At 43.5% G+C, this 23065-nt stretch overlaps 3 protein-coding genes across 3 annotated transcripts; 1 reads left to right on the top strand and 2 right to left on the bottom strand.

Moving 5' to 3' along the window:
- Positions 1–602: 602 nt before the first annotated feature.
- LOC125572208 (transcription initiation factor IIB-like) lies at positions 603–1529 on the bottom strand. Its single transcript, XM_048732379.1, has one exon. The coding sequence runs from the start codon at positions 1527–1529 to the stop codon at positions 603–605; it is 927 nt and encodes a 308-aa protein (XP_048588336.1).
- Positions 1530–6595: 5066 nt separating this feature from the next.
- Positions 6596–10917, bottom strand: LOC5510977. The gene is made up of 2 exons (XM_001631338.3): positions 8652–10917; positions 6596–8446 (listed from the first exon to the last, which is right to left on the bottom strand). Exons 1-2 carry the CDS (start codon positions 10012–10014, stop codon positions 7020–7022), a joined length of 2790 nt encoding a protein of 929 aa, XP_001631388.2. The 5' UTR covers positions 10015–10917; the 3' UTR covers positions 6596–7019.
- A 4453-nt stretch (positions 10918–15370) lies between these two features.
- Positions 15371–22493, top strand: LOC116621522. The gene is made up of 6 exons (XM_048732358.1): positions 15371–15734; positions 19757–20038; positions 20771–20893; positions 21200–21230; positions 21505–21544; positions 22227–22493. The coding sequence occupies exons 1-6, from the start codon at positions 15683–15685 to the stop codon at positions 22491–22493; spliced, it is 795 nt and encodes a 264-aa protein (XP_048588315.1). The 5' UTR covers positions 15371–15682.
- The last annotated feature ends 572 nt before the right edge of the window (positions 22494–23065 follow it).

The following is a 23065-nucleotide window of genomic DNA, read 5'->3' as shown; positions in this document are numbered from 1 at the left end:
TCTCTAAGCAACTTTAGAACCTCAACGTGACCATTGTACGCCGCCTCATCGGTGGCCCAACCAACATCGACATCGGCACCTAGATCTATCATTAACTTAACAACCCCCACCTGACCTTCCTCCGCCGCAGCACTCATAGCACAGATCATGGCCTCTTCGTCGTCACAATACTCGTCCATCACTTTCAAAACCTCTACGTGCCCGCCTTTCGCGGCCATGGACGCTGGATATACGAAGTCACAGGCGCCCAACTCACAACACATCTTAACGATCTCGGCGTGCCCATTCTCCGCCGCGCTCGCCATGGCCTCGTCGAAATCCGACGCGCCCCACTCTTTACACAACCTCACGGCCTCGACGCACCCCTCCGCCGCCGCGCGTGCCATAGCCTCGTCAAAGTCTGTGGCTCCCCACCTCACCAAGGTGGCGGCTTGATCCTCCACGGTAAGATTTGTAAGACTCCCAGCACTTTGCATATCCATTTTGTTATTACATCCACGTCTTTAAACCACTTTTTTCGAATTTTTTAGATGTGTCAATTTACATCTACTCCGAACTGACAGTCTTCTGGAAATCCTGATTTCTCTGGAAATCAGGAAACATCATACCACACCAGGCGTACCCAGGACTGTGGCCACTTCTCTCGCTTTCCTACTGATGGTTAACTCGGAGACGCCCGTTCTTTCGGAGAATTTTTTAAGTGTAATATCGACCCCCTTTAGCCGTACCCAGTAATAGGTTAAAGCGACCGCAAAGGATTGTGGGCGAGCGCGATTCAACTCAGACGAGCGGTTCTTAGATCTGTAGTAGAGCTGGACCACCTCTCCCTTCTGTGCGGGGGACGCCGAGAATCTGTCCATCACGTCGCGAATGTGGTCCACGACGGTGGGAGACGTTCCATGTAGTAAGTAATCTTTAGGCATGTTAATACTAAAGATTTTTAGACCCTTAAGGCAACTCTTCCTGCTCAATCCAAAAGTCTCCATCAAGGTTTTCGGTGTCTGACACTTACCGGACATCTTGTAGGCGTAGTAGATACACGCAAAGACGATCGCCTTCCGTGGGTCGCCGCGAAAAATCTGGCCTTTCGTCACCTGAGTGTATATCTCGTTAGCTTTGGCTACAATTACCCCGCTAAAACCCATGTCCTCCACATCCTTGTCAATATTTCTATCCTCAGACCTACGTACCTGGACCCGACTTGGATCCGAAGACCGTTTGCCGTCGGAATGTCCGTAAAAACCCCATTCCCTTTCGTGCGCGATCACGCGCTGCATCTGTTCCCCGCACTCTAAGCAACTAGTGACCCCGTCTTCTGTGACTAGGTCGTTATGATTGCAAAGGGTGTTACTACTATCCTCGTCTCCCAAGGAGGCTCTACTAGTCTCGTATTCGGCGAGGGCTCGGTCAAACAGCGCAAATTCCGGCACGAGGATGGGGGCGTCAACCTCGGGCACCGGCCCGTTGGGGATATTGTATGGTGGTGGTGACCGATCTTCAACCGTGCGTTCAACTGTTCGTTCCTCCATTTTATTAGACTGTTCACGTCTTTAAACCACTTTTCAAAGGCCTTCTAGATGTGAAGCTGAGAGGCTAGCCCCCTCGAGCTCCCCCTAGGTGGGGTCTAAAGTCTCCGCACCACATTCGTGGACTAGTATCTTACCCATCTTTTTTCGTCATACCGTGGCATGGAGACTAACATTGCTAGAACACCAAGGACAATTGTCGCCGCTCCGGCCACAAACCCAACGGGGTCGAAGCTTCCGTATTCTGAGTCTTCATAGTAATCAGCGTCACAACAGCAGTGTTCAGGCCCCGCATCCGCAGTGTTACTCACATCCACCTCCGGCACCGAACAACCGCCGGCGGTAGCCGCACCATTTCTAATCTTAACCTCCGTCTTTAATGTCATTTTATCTAGGACCCCATACGTCTTTAGACCAGAATAGCCTCCCGAGCTCCCCCTAAGTGCAGCACGTGACAAAGTGATTGACAGGTGGGCGTGGCTATCACGTGACAAAATGATTGACAGGTCCTTGACAAAGTGATTGACAGGTCCTTGACAAAGTGATTGACAGGTTTTTTACAAAATGATTGACAGGTGGGCTTGGCTATCACGTGACAAAGTGATTGACAGGTTTTTTTTACAAAATGATTGACAGGTGGGCGTGGCTATCACGTGACAAAGTGATTGACAGGTCCTTGACAAAGTGATTGACAGGTTTTTTACAAAGTGATTGACAGGTGGGCGTGGCTATCACGTGACAAAGTGATTGACAGGTGGGCGTGGCCGTCACGTGACAAAGTGATTGACAGGTGGGCTTGGTCGTGCAAGAGATCTCTGGCAAACTCGCGCATGCGCAGGTCGCGGGGCTTGGCGGAGGTGTGCGGAGACTTTTGCGCCACTTTTGGAATGAAATTTGGGGAGATCAAAAAGTTGCGCCAGCTGCGCCATTTCCCTACTACTACTTAAGATACCTTAGAATATCCTGTATTTGCTGTTTACTCCACTTTGACAGTTCTACTACACGAGCGACTATTTGGCAAACTTGTTTCACTACAATAAGCCACAATACCGCCTTTGTAAACGGACTGCAATCGCTTTTGTTAATGTCGTATGAAAGGGAGGCAAAGGAAGACGTTTAGCTATTCGGAATATTCAAATGTTCAATGTGGCATCATGCATAGCGAATGATCCCAATGAATTCTTTGCATATAAGCAACAATAATAAAACCAACGCTCTAATTAGTCGATAAGATTATGGATGTGTTGTTTACTAGAATTGCCAACTTTGCTCGCTAATATCTAAATTTCATATCTTCTAAGTTTCTTTAATATTTGGAATTAAGCTTTTTGTCAGAGAAACTCCTTGTAAGCGGAATCTTGAACTTATTGTTAAGAATTGGAAAATTTCATGCCATTTTTTCGCTCTGTCGTCAGCATCGCAACGAAGGTCTCATAGGTCTCTCTTTTTGTCGGCAACTTCATTTTATATAACTTTAGTTCTACTACAAAGTTTAGGAGGCGTGTGTTACGCCAACTAAATCGTAGCGAGTTAACCCACCTCGCGAGCAGGGTTAAATTTTACCTCCAAACCAATCCAGAGTTAGCGCTAACCAGCGTTTCGGGAACAGAACTAATCCGGGGGTAAAAATTTAACCCTGGGTAAGCGCTAATCCGCTTTTCAGGGACCGGCCCCAGTTGACCAACGAAAATCAAACAACGTCATTTTTCTACATCTTATTTCCTCATGGCTTTGGCCGTTTTAATAGCAACCTATCGCCTTCTTATCTTTCCGGAACAATGTAATCTAGCGTCTAATGTTCCGCCTTGCTAGATCTCGTCTTAGATACTTCCGCGGGCATAAACTTCAAAACCAAAAGATTTCTTTTAGTAAACATTTGATCCTAAGATAAACATGAATTTGAACGTGAGTGGTGCGAAAAAGCTTCTGATCTGTATTATTTCATCGCGTACCGTTACAAGATCATTTCCATGTTACCGTACATAATTCATGTTATACAGATCACCGAAGAAAAGAAAAATGTAATAAAAAATTCTTATTCTATTCCTTCCTCAAAGAGCGTTCCTCAAAGAGCGTTCCTCAAAGAGGAAGGAATAGAATAAACAAAAATGACACAATGTGTATTGAGAGAAAAATAGCATTGAAAAAAATAATGGAGTGGTAACACGTATAAATAATTCAAGAAATACCAACGTAGGAGGCCGAACGGCTCTAGTAACGCTTATCCTCTATCCATCATTTTTTCATCATTCTAAATGGATAATACTGAAATTCATAACATAACATGGATTTCACTTACTGCAGTATGACTTATAACTTTTACATTTGAAAAGTCTTAAGGAACTGTTATTATTAATTGAAAGAATCTTAAGAGCCTCAGTTTTGTAGAGCAATATCCTTTAACCATTAACCATTGTTTTTTTCTTTCCCCCTTCTTTTCATATCTCATTCAATTGCAAAAATTCGTTACCTTTGCCCAAATAAACTTTGTCCTACAATTCAATTCATCTCGCTAAATCGCCACTTACTTGAATTTGCTCAGAGCACTAAATATCTTTGGTGTTCTCACGTGAAAAGAGAAGAGAATCCTTGTTCTTGACCTTTTGGTATCCTATTTGCTATAATGATCGTCGCTTGTATCAACAGTTAGCACAATAAGCCAATTGGGAGGTAAAAGAATTTCAATATTAGGCCAGTCGTATAAATATGATTACAATTAAAGATTTTCTCTGGTGACAAAAACTTGTTGAGGGGATTTTATAATGCAGACCCTCAGGTTAAATATTTTTTTATATAAAAAAAAACAACCCTCTGTGTTTACAAGGCATAAAAAAGAAACAAGAGCATAAAAGCCACTCTATAAACCGTGATAAAATAATCTCTAACCCTATTGGTCGCCGCGTTGCTAAGCAACTCAGTTTGCACATTTGTAATTAGACCACGGGCTATAGAATAGCCGTATACTTTAAACTTTTCAATTTCAACAAGAATTGTTATTTGTCTGCATCTAGGGAACTATTTATATCTGCGGCACTTTTATTTTACTCTCCGACCTTTAAAGAACCCACACAAATCCTCGACCCGTTATTCACTCAATTCAATGCGCTGTATGCGTAGTGACCCGCGCATGCTACCGACTTGGCTTGTTTATAGTTATACATTCTCACTAGGGTAACCCGTGAACAATGCCTCAGGATAAGGCTAAGATATGGGGAGAGCAAGCCCGAGGCAATTGCGAACGGATGACCCCGTGAGCAAGCATAATTTCATCGCTGCGGGGAGGAGGGCGGGTCACAAAACGGCTTGAGGTCTTCTCCGTGGCGTCGCAAGGACTTGAAGTGAAATATCCAGAATCGGGTCCAGAATATAAAGCCATAGAGGTGCTAAAGTTATGTAACAGGAGCCCATGCTGATATCTAAACCTGTTTATCCACGATTTCGCCTTATTTTCGGCTATTTTTTCCCGATATTCCCTAGTGAGAATATAACACGCGCCAGTTAATCATAAATTAGTTAATCCAGCCAAAGTCTTATAAAAATACGAATCTGATTGAAATTTAAATGTTCAAATAAAGATAGTTTAAAAACTGGGACTATCATATATAACCTGTGATTGTAGTAATCTATTTTACAGGGCGTGTAGTTACGGGAAGTAACGCGAGCGTGACGTGTCACGCAATGTAACACGCCGCCTGCACGTCTCCCAGTTTAGCCACCCAGAAAGACATTGTAGCGCGCGACAAATCTAATAGCAGCTCGCTTAACATGTCTCCCAGTTTAGCCACCCAAAGACATTGTAGCGCGCGACAAATCTAATAGCAGCTCGCTTAACATGTCTCCCAGTTTAGCCACCCAGAAAGACATTGTAGCGCGCGACAAATCTTATAGCAGCTCGCTTAACATGTCGCCTAGTTTAGCCACCCAGAAAGACATTGTAACGTGCGATAAATCTTATAGCAGCTCGCTTAACATGTCTCCTAGTTTAGCCACCCAAAGACATTGTAGCGCGCGACAAATCTAATAGCAGCTCGCTTAACATGTCTCCCAGTTTAGCCACCCAGAAAGACATTGTAGCGCGAGACAAATCTAATAGCAGCTCGCTTAACATGTCGCCTAGTTTAGCCAGGCCTTTAAGGCATTGAAAAATTTTGGACTTTTTGTAGGTGACATCTTTTGATATCTAGCAACCTTTTCGGCGAAATCCTGAAAGCGATTTTATGATTTTTGCGCGATATGAAGATTGGGTCCCCCCCCCGAGTCTAGATCTATGCCCTTCCGAAGTTGGAAGCTTGCAAGAGTTTAAAGCACAGATTTTTATTGCTGAGTATAAGAACCATTTTTGCATCTCGTACATATCAGCATAATTTAGTTAATTTCGGTGTTCCACGTGCGTAGCAAAATAAAAAACAACAAAAGACGACCATAAAAAAACTAAGGCACGCAGTGCGCTGTGCATGATGACGTCAGACTACTATAGCTGCATCCCCCCCCCCTCCCCCCAAGAGACGCAAGCGTGAAAAAGACTTCGATATTTTTCACTCTACATCTCAGCGAGCTGTGCGTGGCGTAACCGACTAAGACAGGGCTGGGATCCTGGTTATTGCCTCCCCATTAATGCGCGGGTACCTCAGGTTCCTTTGTGTTGTACAGTTCGCTAGATAGCGGTGCTGGAGCCGAAATCTCCAGCTTAGCCGTAAAGCTTTATGCTGCCCATACGGTGTTTCAGCGCATGTCTGGAAGTATGGTCTATTTTTTTTCGCATTTTATATGAGCTGTGTGAGGTTCGATCCTAAGCCAATTGCCTCATTTTTTTCTCTCCCTTTTTTTCACATTATTTTCTCTTTTCTATAACTAAATAACTTTTTTTCTCAGCCCTATAATAATTCATAATATTTTTTTATAATTTTTTTGGACATTAGGACAGTGATAAACCGTGTTGGAAACTGGTTGGACTTACTGTGGTTGAAAAGAGCTGTGACGTTACAGGAAACTCATCCCAGACCCCATGTTGCCTCACGGTTTATCACCAAGGACAGAAATCCCAGAAAAAAAAAACACTTGGGCTAATCTACTGTATCAAAACAGTGGTGTTTACTTCAAGCATGTCTATGACACGAAGTCGTAGGTAAGATCAAAATACCCAGATAGTCTTTAACCAGAGTATAAATATGGATCACCAAAAACAGGCAGTCGATTTTGCAAAATTTTCGTCTTTAATAAGACTTCTTTAGAGAAAAGCTACCCTGAAAAATCTTTGGCAGTGTCGGCTACCAGTTTTTGGTGTACCATCTAAAGGATACACTAGCATCCCGCTTGTAATAATCCAGTTCTTCACTAAAAGCAACATTACACATACAGTATTACAAAAGTAATTTCGCAATATCAAAAATAGCATTGACTGGAAGGGTTTTGTATCCCAGTATGCGATAACCTATTTATCAAGACTTGGAAAAAAATCAGTCTTCTACTTGTGATAATATCAACCTTGGGCTATTATGCTAGCGGTTCATTTCGTCTATTGATTATCTTGATGACTTGTATTCTGGTTTCTAAGCTACTTTCCCAGTAATTGATGTCCTTTCGCGCCGAAAACGCAAACGTAACACTTTCAGGAGCAACGTTGATCTCAAAGGGAGGAGACGTCGAGAACTTAATGTTAGAGTCCCTAGTCGTAACTAGTAATAAATATCCTTTATCTGCGCACTGGTTGAAGACTTCAAAAGCAAATGAAAACGTATAATTACGCATAATCAAATAAACACACCCCTGCCTATCGACCGTCGTGATAGACACTTTGTTGTCTGATATTTTCCAAGGTCTGTGAATTATGTTTAATAGCGATTTAAGACTTTGAAAGACTGTGTGCCTTGGTTCTACGGAGCATATACAGAGCTTTAAAGAGACGCCTGGGTCTGCGCACTGCTTGAACTTGCCAAACTCCGTCACTCTATCGTAACTCAAAATCCTCAAATCCATAGAGCTCAAATTAGGTGACTCGGTAGATTCTACTTCTACGTGAAAAATGTCTAAGTGCGCATGTCCGGAAGTTAAGTCAAGATCACCATTGGCAACGAAAGGTCTGACGTAGATATCCAGAGAAGTAATCAGAGACCCAAATCGAGAGTTGCGCTCTCGAACGTTCTCGAATCGCACCGGATGAAGACGGCTACAGGACTTTGTTAAGGTAGAAAGCGCTCTGTTATCCTTGGTATTGTAGTGAAGGAACTGTCTATCAATCTTATTGTTGAGCTGCCCAATTGCAAATTCGACCAGGGCAAGTTTTGAGGTATCGTTTGTTGTAGGACTATCCCATCCTTCACAGACGCATAAATTAGGAGTCCTCAATTCAACATCGTTACACGTCCTTTCCGGAATCTGTCCAAATATCCCGACAGGACGGACACCTTTAGGTATGGGCCCTGCTAGTGCCATTAGCGCATGGTGTATGTCAATCATGGTGGTAAGTCTCCTCTGATTGGCCCGTAAGGCCGCCATTGCCTCTTCACCTAAAATCCTACTCACACCTCGAGGAACAATCACGAATAAATGCGGGTGAAACATCTCAAAGCGACCTTCAAGAATAGTAGACGCAAACTCCGTGTACGTGTTCCCATGGTCTGCTAGAATAACAGTAATAGTCTTCTGCTCATGCGCGAGTGACGTCACGTACTGTACCAGTGCGGGGTCCAGTGTTTGAATTCTTCTTCCCACGTGGTCGTGACCGACGCTGAGGCTCATGTAAGAAAGCATCGCTTGCGCATGCGCATCTCTGCTGATGCCACGTAGCTTATCCAGGGTGTAGTTGAGAAGGTAGGTGTGTTGGAATTGACCGTTGTAGCAGATTTGATCACCTGGTGGACCGCTGAATGGGTTATTTAATCCATACTGAGCAAGCATCTCACAGCTGGTGTGCGTCAGGCCTTCAACGAAAGAAATATGTAGCTACGATTTATCCGTCTAACTTCTTCCCCCCCCCCCATTATCCGCCCGTCCCACGGTCTGTCCGTTCGTCCGTCTGTATATCTTGCGTTTCTCGGTCTTCTGTCTGTGTCTATTCATCCGTCCGTCCGTGCGTCTGTCTGTCTTTTGGTCCGTCACATAAACAGCAACGTGCAAACCTCTCACCTGTGTCATGAATGTGGTTGTTTTTCATCTCCCCACGAAGACCTTCCCACTCCCACACGGCCAAGTCAGTCATCAGTCCCCAAAGGGCTTCCCAGCACAGATCCTCCTGCCACATGGTCTGGTACCCAGCCCCCGCAAAACGCCCAAACAGGTAGCCCATCTCTACTGGGAGGTTCTCCTCCTCCTTGTGGGGCGGAAGGAATCGTCCAGTGAACAGCGCATGCGTGTTTTCAGCGGTATGCCCCTCCACAGATTGAAACAACTCAAAGTCGAATATCTCCGCGGGCGCATTATTTGATTCAGACCACTCCTTGAATAGCGCTATAGTTTTAGGTAAAGAACGATAAAAATGAGCGCGAGAGACAGAATCTAAAAGTAAAATATTCACATTAAGCGCATGCGCGGACCGAGGCTTTGACGACCGCTGACCGAGCAGCATCTCGGCTCTGACCGGAATTAATTGCGTGACATGCTCTTTGTGGTTTTCTTGTCGCGTGCATTTTATAAATAGAAAGGGGAATTGGTCTTGGATGCACTTTTTTAGAATTCTCGGGAGTTCTAGCTCCATGTCTTCAACGAAAGAAAAAGACTTAGCAGTTACTATTTTTCCATCGAAAGGGTCGACTGATTGTACAAGAAGAGGTCTTTTTGAGTTTCCCTCTAGACATTGCCCCCGAAAACACCGAACTGTAAATCTAGGAAATTCACTCCGGACAATAAAGCAGATATCTCGCATAGGGGGAGTCTTGCATGCAGTTAGAGTTGCCTCTAGAAAGTAAAGCTCCTTCGCAAGCGCGCATGCTTCCTTGCTCGCTTGGTGCGGTCTACATTTGCCGTAGGGTAAATCAATCTTTGTCACTCCATACTTTGGACATGTATTGAAATCCTCTTCTTCTGATAGTTTATGCAAAGCCTCCGACGAAAGCCGCGTGATATTAATTATTGCTTCAGCATCTGATATCGGTTTTTTCTCCATGCCTTTAGTATTTTTTCTTGTGTTTTCAAGTTTAGTTGGACTGTGTTTTTTCTTTAGAGTTGTATGTAACGGGATATGCTTGTCTGACATCGTAGGTTTATGTCTCACTTCAGCTAATGTACCGCCATACACACCATTAGATTTCATTTTCTTTGCTTTGTTCGGCTCGATATACGCTCTCTTTACTCGCGGTTCTTTTGTTATCATATCCCAAGCTTTGTTCTGTTTGTCGGTCGTATCACCAGAACTCCCGGTCCTGTGTAGCTCAAGTTTTATCAGGAGGAAATTTAGCAAAGCAAGTATCACAATTAGCACAAAACATAGGCTTATACCTCGTCTACGCAAGTATACCGAAAAATTACATTTAGAGGAGAAATATGAAGCCATGTCGAAATTGGTCCAAAGGCCAGACTATGTAAACATCTCAAACGAATTCTTGAAATATGGTGCCCTGGCAGCATAAGAAGAAGATTGTGTTACTCTGTAGCCCTGGACTCCAACTTGACAGCTTTGCAAACATGCTGTGTTTCCATCAGGGGCTTGTGATAACCGGGGTACTGCAAGTCATTAATATTTACAAAAAAATAATGATGGTTAACTTAAAGAAAGTTTTCTTGTTAGAATCTTGCTGTCAAATAGGCGAAAGGAGGATTGATGGAAATATAATCCAAATGTCAGTTTAAAGATTGATCTGTCGTTTTTATATTCAATAAATATCTGACCATTTTCTAAACAAAGATTTTGTTTGTATAGAAAGATTTTTTAAGATAAGAAATGGTCTCTGAAAATATTTGTAATTCAATTAATTGTGGTGTTGTAAAACGACAGCTGTATGGCCGAAAAAAAAAATCTTATCCCTAAAGTTGTCGACACAAAAAAGGAGAGTCTTTTATTGGCCTACATAAAAACAAAAATGTGGGAGGCATGAAATAAAACTGTTCTAAAATGGGTAAAAATTATCTTAATTCGATTTGATAATTTAAGGTGTTTCTTTCTTAACCACAGGACGCTTTGTATTAAAACCGCTTTCAGTTCATCATATCATATACGGTTCGTTATCTTCGCCGTTAACCATGCTCCACGAGCGGACAGGAGTCCACAGGAAATCCACATTTGATAGACGTTTTCTTTTTTACTTCCGTGAGGAGGAGGCTAGCACATTTCTACGGAAGCCCATGAGGGCCACTCAAGGTTTTCGTTAACAACATCTCACCTTTCGGTCACGACTTTGAACTATTTGCGTCACGACAACTCACTTTGAGTGTCACGGCAAAGCACTATTTGATTATCGCTTAAAACATTGCAGGTTTAGTTTACAATATCGCACTTTGTGTCTCAAACATCGCACTTTGTGTCTTAAAAAACTCATCATTTTGCCTTTGCTTAAAACATTTCAGTATATCGTTCACGACATTCAACTTTGTGCTTGTAACATAGCACTATTTGTCTATTGCATAAAATATTTGACTTTGTGCTTTATAACATGGGACTTTGTGTCTTAAAAAATCTCGCGATTTGCCGAATGCGCAAATCATTCCAATTTTTGTCTGTGCATTAAATATTCAACTTTGTGCTTCATAACATGGTACTTTGTGTCTTAAAAAATCTCGCAATTTACCGAATGCGCAAATCATTTCAGGTTTTGTCTATTGCATAAAATATTTAACTTTGTGCTTCATAACATGGTACTTTGTGTCTTAAAAAATCTCGCGATTTGCCGAATGCGCAAATCATTTAATGTTTTGTCTATTGCATAAAATAATTAACTTTGTGCTTTATAACATGGTACTTCGTGTCTTAAAAAAATATCGCGATTTGCCGAATGGCCAAATAATTTCAGTTTTTGTCTATGCATAAAATATTTAACTTTGTGCTTTAGAACTTCATTTCACAAATTTGAAGAGAATTTTCAAATAACTGGATTCTATACGAATGACCTGTGAGCTCCCTACAAGGACTAAAAACTAAACAGAACTTCAGGATAGGCCGAGGAAAAGGAGCCTTAGCGATACGGGATCAAAGGCTGAACTGGTTGAGAGCTCGCTCGAGCTTTATTCAGTGTTCTACAGATGTAGGTACCTCTAGCTCGCCTTGCGGGACTAAGGCCCCAATGATAACTCTACATCGGAAGCCTCTCCTCCAAACGATAAATCACGGCATTTGACTTTGTTTATAACTTAGGCGGCTCATCGCATTAATACTAATAATATCTAACTTTTTTGACAATCATTTACAGCATTTCATAATACGACTCACAATGGGTCGCAATGCTGAACTTTTTACTTTGTCTTTCAACAATGCTATTTATTTCACTGAGCTTTATGGCTTATAATCTTGATTTAATATTTATATTTACTTATATATCTCAATTTAAGCTCAGGATTTCGCAATTACGTTCCTAGCCTATTTGCAAAGCATACTTGTCTATGTAGAAAAAAACTCACTTTTTGCAAACGCACTTTGTGCTTCACGAGATTGCACTTTTTGCGTTACGACATTGGACTTTTTGCACAACGACATGTGACTATTTGTCACACACGATTGGATGTGTAGGCTTGCGTCATGGCACATTATGCAAATCGCCAACAACATCTGACTCTTGGCGTCACGACATGAGACAATTTGCTTCAAAACATTTCAGTTTTTGTCAATTGTAAAAAATATTCAACTTTGTGTCTAAAAAAATCTCGCGATTTGCCGAATGCGCAAATCATTTCAGGTTTTATCTATTGCATAAAATATTTAACTTTGTGCTTCATAACATGGTACTTTGTGTCTTAAAAAATCTCGCGATTTACCGAATGCGCAAATCATTTCAGGTTTTGTCTATTGCATAAAATATTGTGAGTCGTTGCCTAAGATAATGTGGAATGCTGTAAATGATTGTCAAAAAAGTTAGATATTATTAGTATTAATGCGATGAGCTGCCTAAGTTATAAACAAAGTCAAATGCCGTGATTTATCGTTTGGAGGAAAGGCTTCCGATGTCCGCAGAGTTATCATTGGGGCCTTAGTCCCGCAAGGGGCTGATCCTCGGTGTAAGAACCTCACAACTGACGTCACAAGCCACTAACAGTGTTTATGCTGATAACATGTTATATCAATACCTCAACTGCATAAGTTATCTCAGGAGAAAAACAAACGGTACGTGTTCTGATCCGAGGGGTGTTACGATTCTTTTGTCGTGGCTAAGGATCTGATGTTTATTGGGGCAAAAATATACCCTGCTCACAAGAAGGGCACTGTTCCGTAAACCAAATAGCATTCTTGGCTGGTCATGTACTGTTACCCCATCCTTCCATCTTGTGGGACGAAGGTACTCTATTTCCGATATCTCCAAGCATGCTGGACACTGGAAAGAACTATCTGGGAACGCTGAAATGGGGTCCCAGAGAATAACGTCAGGGACAAGAAAGGCTTCTGCTGAGTTTCCAAGGGCCGTCTGAACACGTGGGCCGCGTGGGAACGCAGTAATAGGCGAAAATGTACATCTATCGATGTCGTCAGTAGTCTCAATTATCAACTTGATAAATTTTACACTTTCCTCATTTACGTGGGCCGCAGAACGCATAAAAACAGCAACATAAAGGAGTAAAATCGATAAGTAATAATAATAGTTTACGATCGCCATGTTGTCTTTCCTACCGCTGTCCAAAATACACAGGAATACCAACAAGTGAGAAATTACTTTTCTCTAACATTTATTTTCGTTTTTTTTCACGCAATACTTTACATGAAAACAATTAGCATTTGATACTATAACCTTTTTTTAGACGGGGTATCGCCTTTTTAAGATACAATATTAAATGATTTGATTAGTTTTACACAACGTACGGGGTCGACTGATGCCGCCATCTTGGCCACACAGGCAGACCGAAAAACGCGGCCTCGACGACCCGATCGATCCATCGGCCCAGCGATCCATCGACCCAGAGCGATCCATCGACCCAGATATTCATCGGCCTAGCGATCCATTGGCCCAGCGATCCATCGACCCAGATATTCATCGGCCTAGCGATCCATTGGCCCAGCGATCCATCGACACAGATATTCATAGGCCTAGCGATCCATTGGCCCAGCGATCCATCGACCCAGAGATCCATCGATCCAGCGATCCATCGACCCAGCTATTCATCGGCCTAGCGATCCATCGACCCAGCGAAGCATCGACCCAGTGATGCATCGACCCAGCGATCCATCGGGCCGATGGATCCAACGGTCTAGTGATCCAACGGTCTAGCGATTTAAAGATATGCGGATCTAGCGTTCCATCGAGTCAGTTTCTCCTGAGATAACTTATGCAGTTGAGGTATTGATATAACATGTTACACCGAGGTTAAGCCCCGCAAGGCGAGCTAGAGGTACCTGCATCTGTAGAACACTGAATAAAGCTCGAGCGAGCTCTCAACCAGTTCAGCCTTTGATCCCGTATCGCTAAGGCTCCTTTTCCTCGGCCTATCCTGAAGTTCTGTTTAGTTTTTAGTCCTTGTAGGGAGCTCACAGGTCATTCGTATAGAATCCAGTTATTTGAAAATTCTCTTCAAATTTGTGAAATGAAGTTCTAAAGCACAAAGTTAAATATTTTATGCATAGACAAAAACTGAAATTATTTGGCCATTCGGCAAATCGCGATATTTTTTTAAGACACGAAGTACCATGTTATAAAGCACAAAGTTAATTATTTTATGCAATAGACAAAACATTAAATGATTTGCGCATTCGGCAAATCGCGAGATTTTTTAAGACACAAAGTCCCATGTTATAAAGCACAAAGTCAAATATTTTATGCAATAGACAAATAGTGCTATGTTATAAGCACAAAATTGAATGTCGTGAGCGATATACTGAAATGTTTTAAGCAAAGGCAAAATGATGAGTTTTTTGAGACACAAAGTGTGATGTTTTGAGACACAAAGTGCGATATGGTGAACTAAACCTGCAATGTTTTAAGCGATAATCAAATAGTGCTTTGCCGTGACACTCAAAGTGAGTTGTCGTGACGCAAATAGTTCAAAGTCGTGACCGAAAGGTGAGATGTTGTTAACGAAAACCTTGAGTGGCCCTCATGGGCTTCCGTACATTTCAGTCTTTTTAATCTCGCTCTCACTAGACATTTTGCGGTATTCGCATGCTCATCGAAAATGTGGGTAAAAATGCTCCGAGCTGGAAAAAATATATAATCCTCGTTGTTTTCAAATAATGTTTTACTCTGAAAATCCATTTGTCAAGCCCGCAGAGCTTCCCGGCAATCAAATAGATAATTAAATTAGCGTAAATAAAAGCTAAGCCAGGTTTGTATGGGTGTAGCATTCATTTTGTGGCTCACGAAAAACAGGATATTACAACTAATTATATATGGTAGCAAAACTGCGAGCTATGGCACATTGATTCTCGAGTGAGTGCAGCCTTACTTAAAAATAGTAGTATTCCTTTATTGCTCGATACAGTAAGCACCTTCCTCAAATAAGCGCCTTCCCCAAAGAGGCGCCTCGCCTAAACGTATTGCAGAGACCCCGATGATGGGAGTCTTGATGGGAGCAGGTATAATCAGTTAGGAAGTAACGAAAACTGAGAGTGCTACCAGCAACAACATTTTATCATCGAAAGCTTGTCCTGTTATGGTTCTGGAAATGTTTTTAATCCTTGCTCGCGGCTATAAATAAAACGGGATTTTGACTCACTCGAGTGATGTTCTCAGGTAATAGGTGAATTCTTAGTTTAAGCGCCTCCCCCGATCCCCCCTCGCCTCGGAATCTTGAGAAGACATGCTACCTTGCTACTGGTCTCTTTCGATTTAGAGCAAGAGATTCTTAGCTTTTCTCTTCTCTTGTCTGATTTTTCTAGAAACCATTCAAAGCATCCATTTGATGCATTGCAAGGCGGTTCCCACTGTGACTCTAAACAAAAGACGAACAACAGACCAATTGAAATGATTATTAAAATAGTAAAATCAGTATACCAGGTTTCACGTAGAGCGTTGAGAGGCCCCGCTGTATTGGTTTGTTATTGCTTGAATATCGCAAAACTTTGATGAGTTCAAATATCTTTGTTAAAAATGGAGAAGTGTGCTATTGCGGCGTTCACTCTATTTTTACTTGCTTGTGAAGGTAAGTGCGGAGAAAGGGTTATTATAAACTATTTATATTATCTCAGTTAAAGCACAACAAAGAAAGAAGTACATTTCAACAAGGTATTAATGGAGCGTAAAATCTTGAAAAGCACCGAGTCAACTATTTGATTAAGAATACTTTAACAAATGCTTTAAAAGTTTTTGTACGGTATTCGAGAAGAATGTAGACTAAAAGGCATAAAGGATAAAAATCAAAACAATATAATCAGCCGAACTGTTGTTTCGATTCAAGAGACTTTTATGTTGTATGATGCTTTAATAAAGCTGATGATATAAATGGTCATCGTACCCCATAAGCTGACATAAAAAGATTCGAATGGTTAATATTTATTCTCGACACAAAATTTTGACGACATGCAATTCCTACTTACAAACATTAATGACAAATATAGCAGGTGGTCACATGTAATCTCTCTTCTCACGCAAAAGTTATAATCCTTCTTTTCAATGGCGGATGTATAATCTTACTACAAATTTTTGAGGTGTGGTTCAATTAATGAATTTGGAAAATGAATCTGGAATTTGGTTATATGCCACCTTTCCTCCTACTGGCCAACCTTTCCCTCTACTGGCCACCTTTCCACCTACTGGCCACCTTTCCACCTATTGGACACCTTTCCACCTACTGGCCACCTTTCCACCTACTGGCCACCTTTCCACCTACTGGCCACCTTTCCACCTATTGGCCACCTTTCCACCTGTTGGACACCTTTCCACCTACTGGCCACCTTTCCACCTACTGGCCACCTTTCCACCTACCTGCCACCTTTCCACCTACTGGCCACCTTTCCACCTATTGGCCACCTTTCCACCTACTGGCCACCTTTCCACCTATTGGCCACCTTTCCACCTACTGGCCACCTTTCCTCCTATTGGCCACCTTTCCACCTACTGGCCACCTTTCCACCTGTTGGACACCTTTCCACCTACTGGACACCTTTCCACCTATTGGACACCTTTCCACCTACCTGCCACCTTTCCACCTACTGGCCGCCTTTCCTCCTACTGAACACCTTTCCTCCTATTGGCCACCTTTCCACCTATTGGCTACCTTTCCACCTACTGGCCACCTTTCCTCCTACTGGCCACCTTTCCACCTACTGGCCACCTTTCCACCTATTGGCCACCTTTCCACCTATCGGCCACCTTTCCACCTGTTGGACACCTTTCCTCCTACTGGCCACCTTTCCACCTACTGGCCACCTTTCCTCCTACTGGCCACCTTTCCTCCAAATTGGCCACCTTTCCACCTACTGGCCACCTTTCCACCTATTGGCCACCTTTCCACCTATCGGCCACCTTTCCACCTGTTGGACACCTTTCCTCCTACTGGCCACCTTTCCTCCTATTGGCCACCTTTCCACCTACTGGCCACCTTTCCACCTACTGGCCACCTTTCCACCTATTGGCCACCTTTCCACCTACTGGCCACCTTTCCTCCTACTGGCCACCTTTCCACCTATTGGACATTATTCCACCTATTGGCCACCTTTCCACCTATTGGCCACCTTTCCTCCTACTGGCCACCTTTCCACCTATTGGCCACCTTTCCACCTACTGGCCACCTTTCCACCTATTGGACACCTTTCCACCTATCGGCCACCTTTCCACCTATTGGACATCTTTCCACCTATTGGACACCTTTCCACCTACTGGCCACCTTTCCACCTACTGGCCACCTTTCCACCTATTGGACACCTTTCCACCTATCGGCCACCTTTCCACCTACTGGCCACCTTTCCACCTATTGGCCACCTTTCCACCTATTGGACATCTTTCCACCTATTGGACACCTTTCCACCTACTGGCCACCTTTCCACCTACTGGCCACCTTTCCCTCTACTGGCCACCTTTCCACCTACTGGCCACCTTTCCACCTACTGGCCACCTTTCCACCTATTGGCCACCTTTCCACCTGTTGGACACCTTTCCACCTACTGGCCACCTTTCCACCTACTGGCCACCTTTCCACCTACCTTGCCACCTTTCCTCCTATTGGCCACCTTTCCACCTATTGGCCACCTTTCCACCTACTGACCACCTTTTCACCTACTGGCCACCTTTCCACCTACTGGCCACCTTTCCACCTACCTGCCACCTTTCCACCTACTGGCCACCTTTCCACCTACTGGCCGCCTTTCCTCCTACTGACCACCTTTCCTCCTATTGGCCACCTTTCCACCTATTGGCCACCTTTCCACCTACTGGCCACCTTTCCACCTATTGGCCACCTTTCCACCTACTGGCCACCTTTCCACCTATTGGACATCTTTCCACCTATTGGACATCTTTCCACCTACTGGCCACCTTTCCACCTATTGGACATCTTTCCACCTATTGGACACCTTTCCACCTACTGGCCACCTTTCCACCTATTGGACACCTTTCCACCTACTGGCCACCTTTCCACCTATTGGACATCTTTCCACCTATTGGACACCTTTCCACCTACTGGCCACCTTTCCTCCTACTGGCCACCTTTCCTCCAAATTGGCCACCTTTCCACCTACTGGCCACCTTTCCACCTATTGGACACCTTTCCACCTATTGGACACCTTTCCACCTACTGGCCACCTTTCCACCTATTGGACATCTTTCCACCTATTGGACACCTTTCCACCTACTGGCCACCTTTCCACCTATTGGACATCTTTCCACCTATTGGACACCTTTCCACCTACTGGCCACCTTTCCTCCTACTGGCCACCTTTCCTCCAAATTGGCCACCTTTCCACCTACTGGCCACCTTTCCACCTATCGGCCACCTTTCCACCTGTTGGACACCTTTCCTCCTACTGGCCACCTTTCCTCCTATTGGCCACCTTTCCACCTACTGGCCACCTTTCCACCTAATGGCCACCTTTCCACCTATTGGCCACCTTTCCACCTACTGGCCACCTTTCCACCTATTGGACATCTTTCCACCTATTGGACACCTTTCCACCTACTGGCCACCTTTCCCTCTACTGGCCACCTTTCCACCTACTGGCCACCTTTCCACCTATTGGCCACCTTTCCACCTACTGGCCACCTTTCCTCCTACTGGCCACCTTTCCACCTACTGGCCACCTTTCCACCTACTGGCCACCTTTCCACCTGTTGGACTCCTTTCCACCTACTGGCCACCTTTTCCTCCTACTGGTCACCTTTCCTCCTATTGGACACCTTTCACAGTCACTTAGTTGGACGCTTAACAGAGGTAATATTCTTTTCCTGAATGAAATCCCGCATTACACCCTTGTCTTGTCTTCCGTTTTCACTCCGTCTGACCTTCCTCTATTCCGCTTATCTTCCAATGAGACCTCCATCTTGCTTTCTTCATAGACAATACCCAAACTCGAACCTCACTGGTCTCAGCTCTCTAGTCCTGTTTCTCTATCTTACCTAAACCCTCTGACTACAACCATCCAGATTCCCTCCTTCCTCACTGGAACCTCACTGGTCTCAGCTCTCTAGTCTTGTTTATCTATCTTACCTAAACCCTCTAAATAAAACCATATAGATTCCCTCTTTCCAAAATCGTTTCCCTGCTCACGGCCCCCTTCTTGCCCTTGCCACATGTCCTTTCTCTTAGGGGGTCCATCTTGGACTAACTCACAGCCCTATACTATGATGTAAGCCAACAATAAGTGTCTATCTATACCTTTCCCCAATCACCCTACCCAATCTTCCATCTTGATCGCGTCATACTACAGCTCTATCTTCTAATTAGCTAACAGTGAGCTTGCGAGAGACACATACTAGCGGCGTAGCCAGGATTTTTAACGGGAGGGGACCCAAAATGTCCTTTCAAGGCGTTTTCTCCTGTATTTTAGATAATATCTAATGGGGTCCGGGCCCCCTGGGCCACCCCTTGACTACGCCCTTAAATACCATCATTAAAATCCACATGGCTTAACCACCCTCTCTCCCCTAAAAGGGGAGTCTCTCTTTTCATCTTCAAAATACACCAGCTATTCACGATTGTGTCCCCTCTCACAAGATCTATCTTCTAATCAGCTAACAGTGAGCGTCCAAGCATAACTACAAGCACCAACCTCATCCAGGCAACATGGCGTAACCATCTCTCCCCCAAAGAGGCGAAGCTTCAGCTTCGTGTCAAGCCAACCGACGGTTCTAAGCCGGAGAAAGCGTGTAATACAAATGACGTGACGTCATCACTTGTGTGCAAGGTGGAGGGACTGGAAAAGGCGTCTCTTCATACGTTGCACCTCGCTTATATGGACAACAGTGGAAGCGGGGAAATTACCGAGATATTGTACGCCATGACCGACGGGGAAGGTGAATACAATAGAATCTCGCTATCTTGGACTATTAATAGAGCTCAGTTATTTCGAACTCTTTAGAGCGCCCCGTTATCTCGAACTACTTATAGAGCCCCGTTATCTCGAACTTAGTTAGAACCTGGCAAACCCGAGCTAAATTAGAACCCCTCAAACAGAACCCCACTTACCCGAACAATTTTAGGACCCCACTGACCAGAACTACTTTAGAACCCCTTAACCTGAATTTCTTTAGAACTCCACTAACCAGAACTCCTTTAGAAATCCACTAACCCGAACAACGTTAGAACCCCACTAACCCGAACTACTTTAGAACCCCACTAGCCCGAACTACTTTAGAACTTCACTAACCCGACCATTTTTTGAACCCCACTAGCCCGAACTACTTTAGAACCCCACTAACCCGAGCTACTTTAGAACTTCACTAACCCGAACCACTTTGGAACCCCACTAACCCGAACTACTTCAGAACTCCACTAACCCGAGCTTCTTTAGAACTCCACTAACCCGAACTACTTTAGAACCCCATTAACCCGAACTACTTTCGAACTCCACTAACCCGAACTACTTTCGAACTCCACGGACCCGAGCTACTTTAGAACTTCACGAAACCGAACTACTTTTAACCCGAATGTTAAAATAACAAAAAAAGGGATTGGGTGCATAAACCAGGCATTTGTAAAACGGATTCGTTGTTGTCATGGTTATAATGAGATAATTTTTTTTTCAGCGGTGTGTAAGGACATGCATTTTGAGTTTTTTTCCATCATTGCGCTCGCGTTGGCTGTCGGGATACTGGGGCTGGCGTTGTTTCTTCTGGTATTATGTCTCATATGCCGCAAGGGGAAAAGAGGTGGGTCACTTAGCTGGGGAGGAAAAAAGATGATGAACTATAGGATGTGTCCAGCTTGAAGTAAAAAAAGGTGCGATTCGAAGTGAAAAAAAAAAAAACAGTGCGATTCCAGAAAATCCTTGTTTTATACCTCTTTTAACTATGATCTCATCATTGAATCTAGAAGTCTTTGGTGACAAAAATGGTAATAAGAAAAAAGTTGAGATCGACAAAAATTCGGTCTAAACGAGCATGGAACATTGTGGAGATTGTGGCTATGAGGATAATTACAATAAATTGATAAAAGACATCAATGTGTGTTTGCAGGATTTACATCAATAACAGCCAGGACAAGAAGGTATTTATACATTTTATACAATTGGTGCAAATTGGTCCCTTGCGTTTGGGATTCCTGTGGCTGACTGTGAGCAAGAGGGAATGGGGAAGATGGTTTCCATCTAGGTCGCAACACTTGCCAGCAACAGACCGTGAAGGACTGGTCTGCAATTGTGATGCAAACGCACGATGTGACAAGAGATTTTTTTTTCTTATCTTATTTCCTCCTTTCTATGACAAGTCATGGTATATATTTTAATTCTAAGGTATTTAAAAATTTTCTTCCAATAACCCAGGCAATTGTCTGCATCTGGTGAAGTCGCTACTGGTACCTGGGTAAGTATAGGGGACTGGGGACTGGTAAAAATGTTTTTTTTATGCCCCCACTTAAAATAAGGTTGCCGTCTGGAATGCGTGTATCGTAGCCCGCACTTCTTAATGGGTAGCATAATATAAATAGCTGAATACTGGTCTTTGAAAACTATATGAATGTTTACAGGTATATAAACAAAAATGATATAGCTTTCCAAACCTGGATATGTTTTTATTATACGCTGACTTGCTTGGCATCCCGTGAAGCACTGTGGGTAACAACAGAAGCGTCCCGAGTGTGCAACCCTATTTGAAATAGACAAATACTGTATTTTGTACTTCCAGGGGTGAAGATTCTGAGGAGGGGTGTTAGGGAGGTTGTTCGTTTGTATGTTTTCTTTTTTTTTTTTAAAGTTCCTAGGTTATTTGAGCCCAACGAATTACTCATAAACATAGCTGGCAGCTAAATTTCAAGATTTTGAACCTTTACTCAAGCCTAATTCTTTTTTAAATATCCATACATTTACTGTATTCTCCCGCATAAGCTATCTTGGTACTTCTGATACATTCACTGTATTTTCTTAAGATATTTCCTAAAGCGAAGTTGACAGCTATGCATAAACTATTTTTGTTTCTTAGCCTAAAAACTCCATGATCATACTTTGAATGCTTCATACTAACTGAGATGTTCCATACTTTCCTCTAGTATTATGAAGAACCAACCTCTTCTAGTCGTGCAACACCCGTCAAACCAGCGCCATATAAGGGCAAAGGGCCATGGGAGCCACCGTCATATAAGGGCAAAATCGCCTCAGTGAATGAAGGGATAGAAATTGGTGAGCTTCCTGTCACAAGAGCAGTCTACAATCGAGGCAGTGAGACTAGTGACGAGATAGCTAATGCCGAGATGTATCAAAGCGCCATGTACGACGCAGACACCAACGTAAGTCAAGCCGGCTTCTACGAGATTTGAATCAGAACAGCCTATTCGAGGGTTAGAGTAGACCAATCTATTCTTCGTTCAGAGTAGACTAGCAAGGCTCTAACTTTGATAGTTTTTTCCGGCACGAAAACCCACGAAGTTCGCATACCATGGCCGCCATCTTGGATAACTCCCCCTTCCCCCTGCGGAGCGCGTTATCCAAGATGGCGGCCATTGGCTAGCAGGGCTCCCATACGATGTCTCCTAAAATTGCCGGGGGGGGGGGGGGGGGGGGGGGGGGGAGGGGAGGTGAACCGGTCACCCTGAAACCCTCAGGATCCGCCACTGGACTTGTAGCAGATAAAGAGATGACAAAAAAAAAAAAAAAAAATTCTGAAGAGATCGGTCTTTAAGAGCAGAGCATCCCTCTAGTTCGCCTCTGAAAATACACAGAGTTACAGGGGACGGATCCAGGATTTCAAAATAGGGGGTAAATAATTGCCGGTTAGACGGCTTGTTACTGTTACTTCAAGCTAAATTTAATTTATCGAGTCAGCAAAGTCAAGGATGCGATAGCACATGGGCAGTACCTTCTCCGTAGTTTCTACAAACAAAGTGACTTT

Source organism: Nematostella vectensis, chromosome 9 (assembly GCF_932526225.1).
Source record: "Nematostella vectensis chromosome 9, jaNemVect1.1, whole genome shotgun sequence".
Taxonomy (NCBI): Eukaryota; Metazoa; Cnidaria; class Anthozoa; order Actiniaria; family Edwardsiidae; genus Nematostella; species Nematostella vectensis.
Note: the sequence above shows the minus strand (reverse complement) of the source record. Positions and strands in the feature narration are given on the sequence as shown.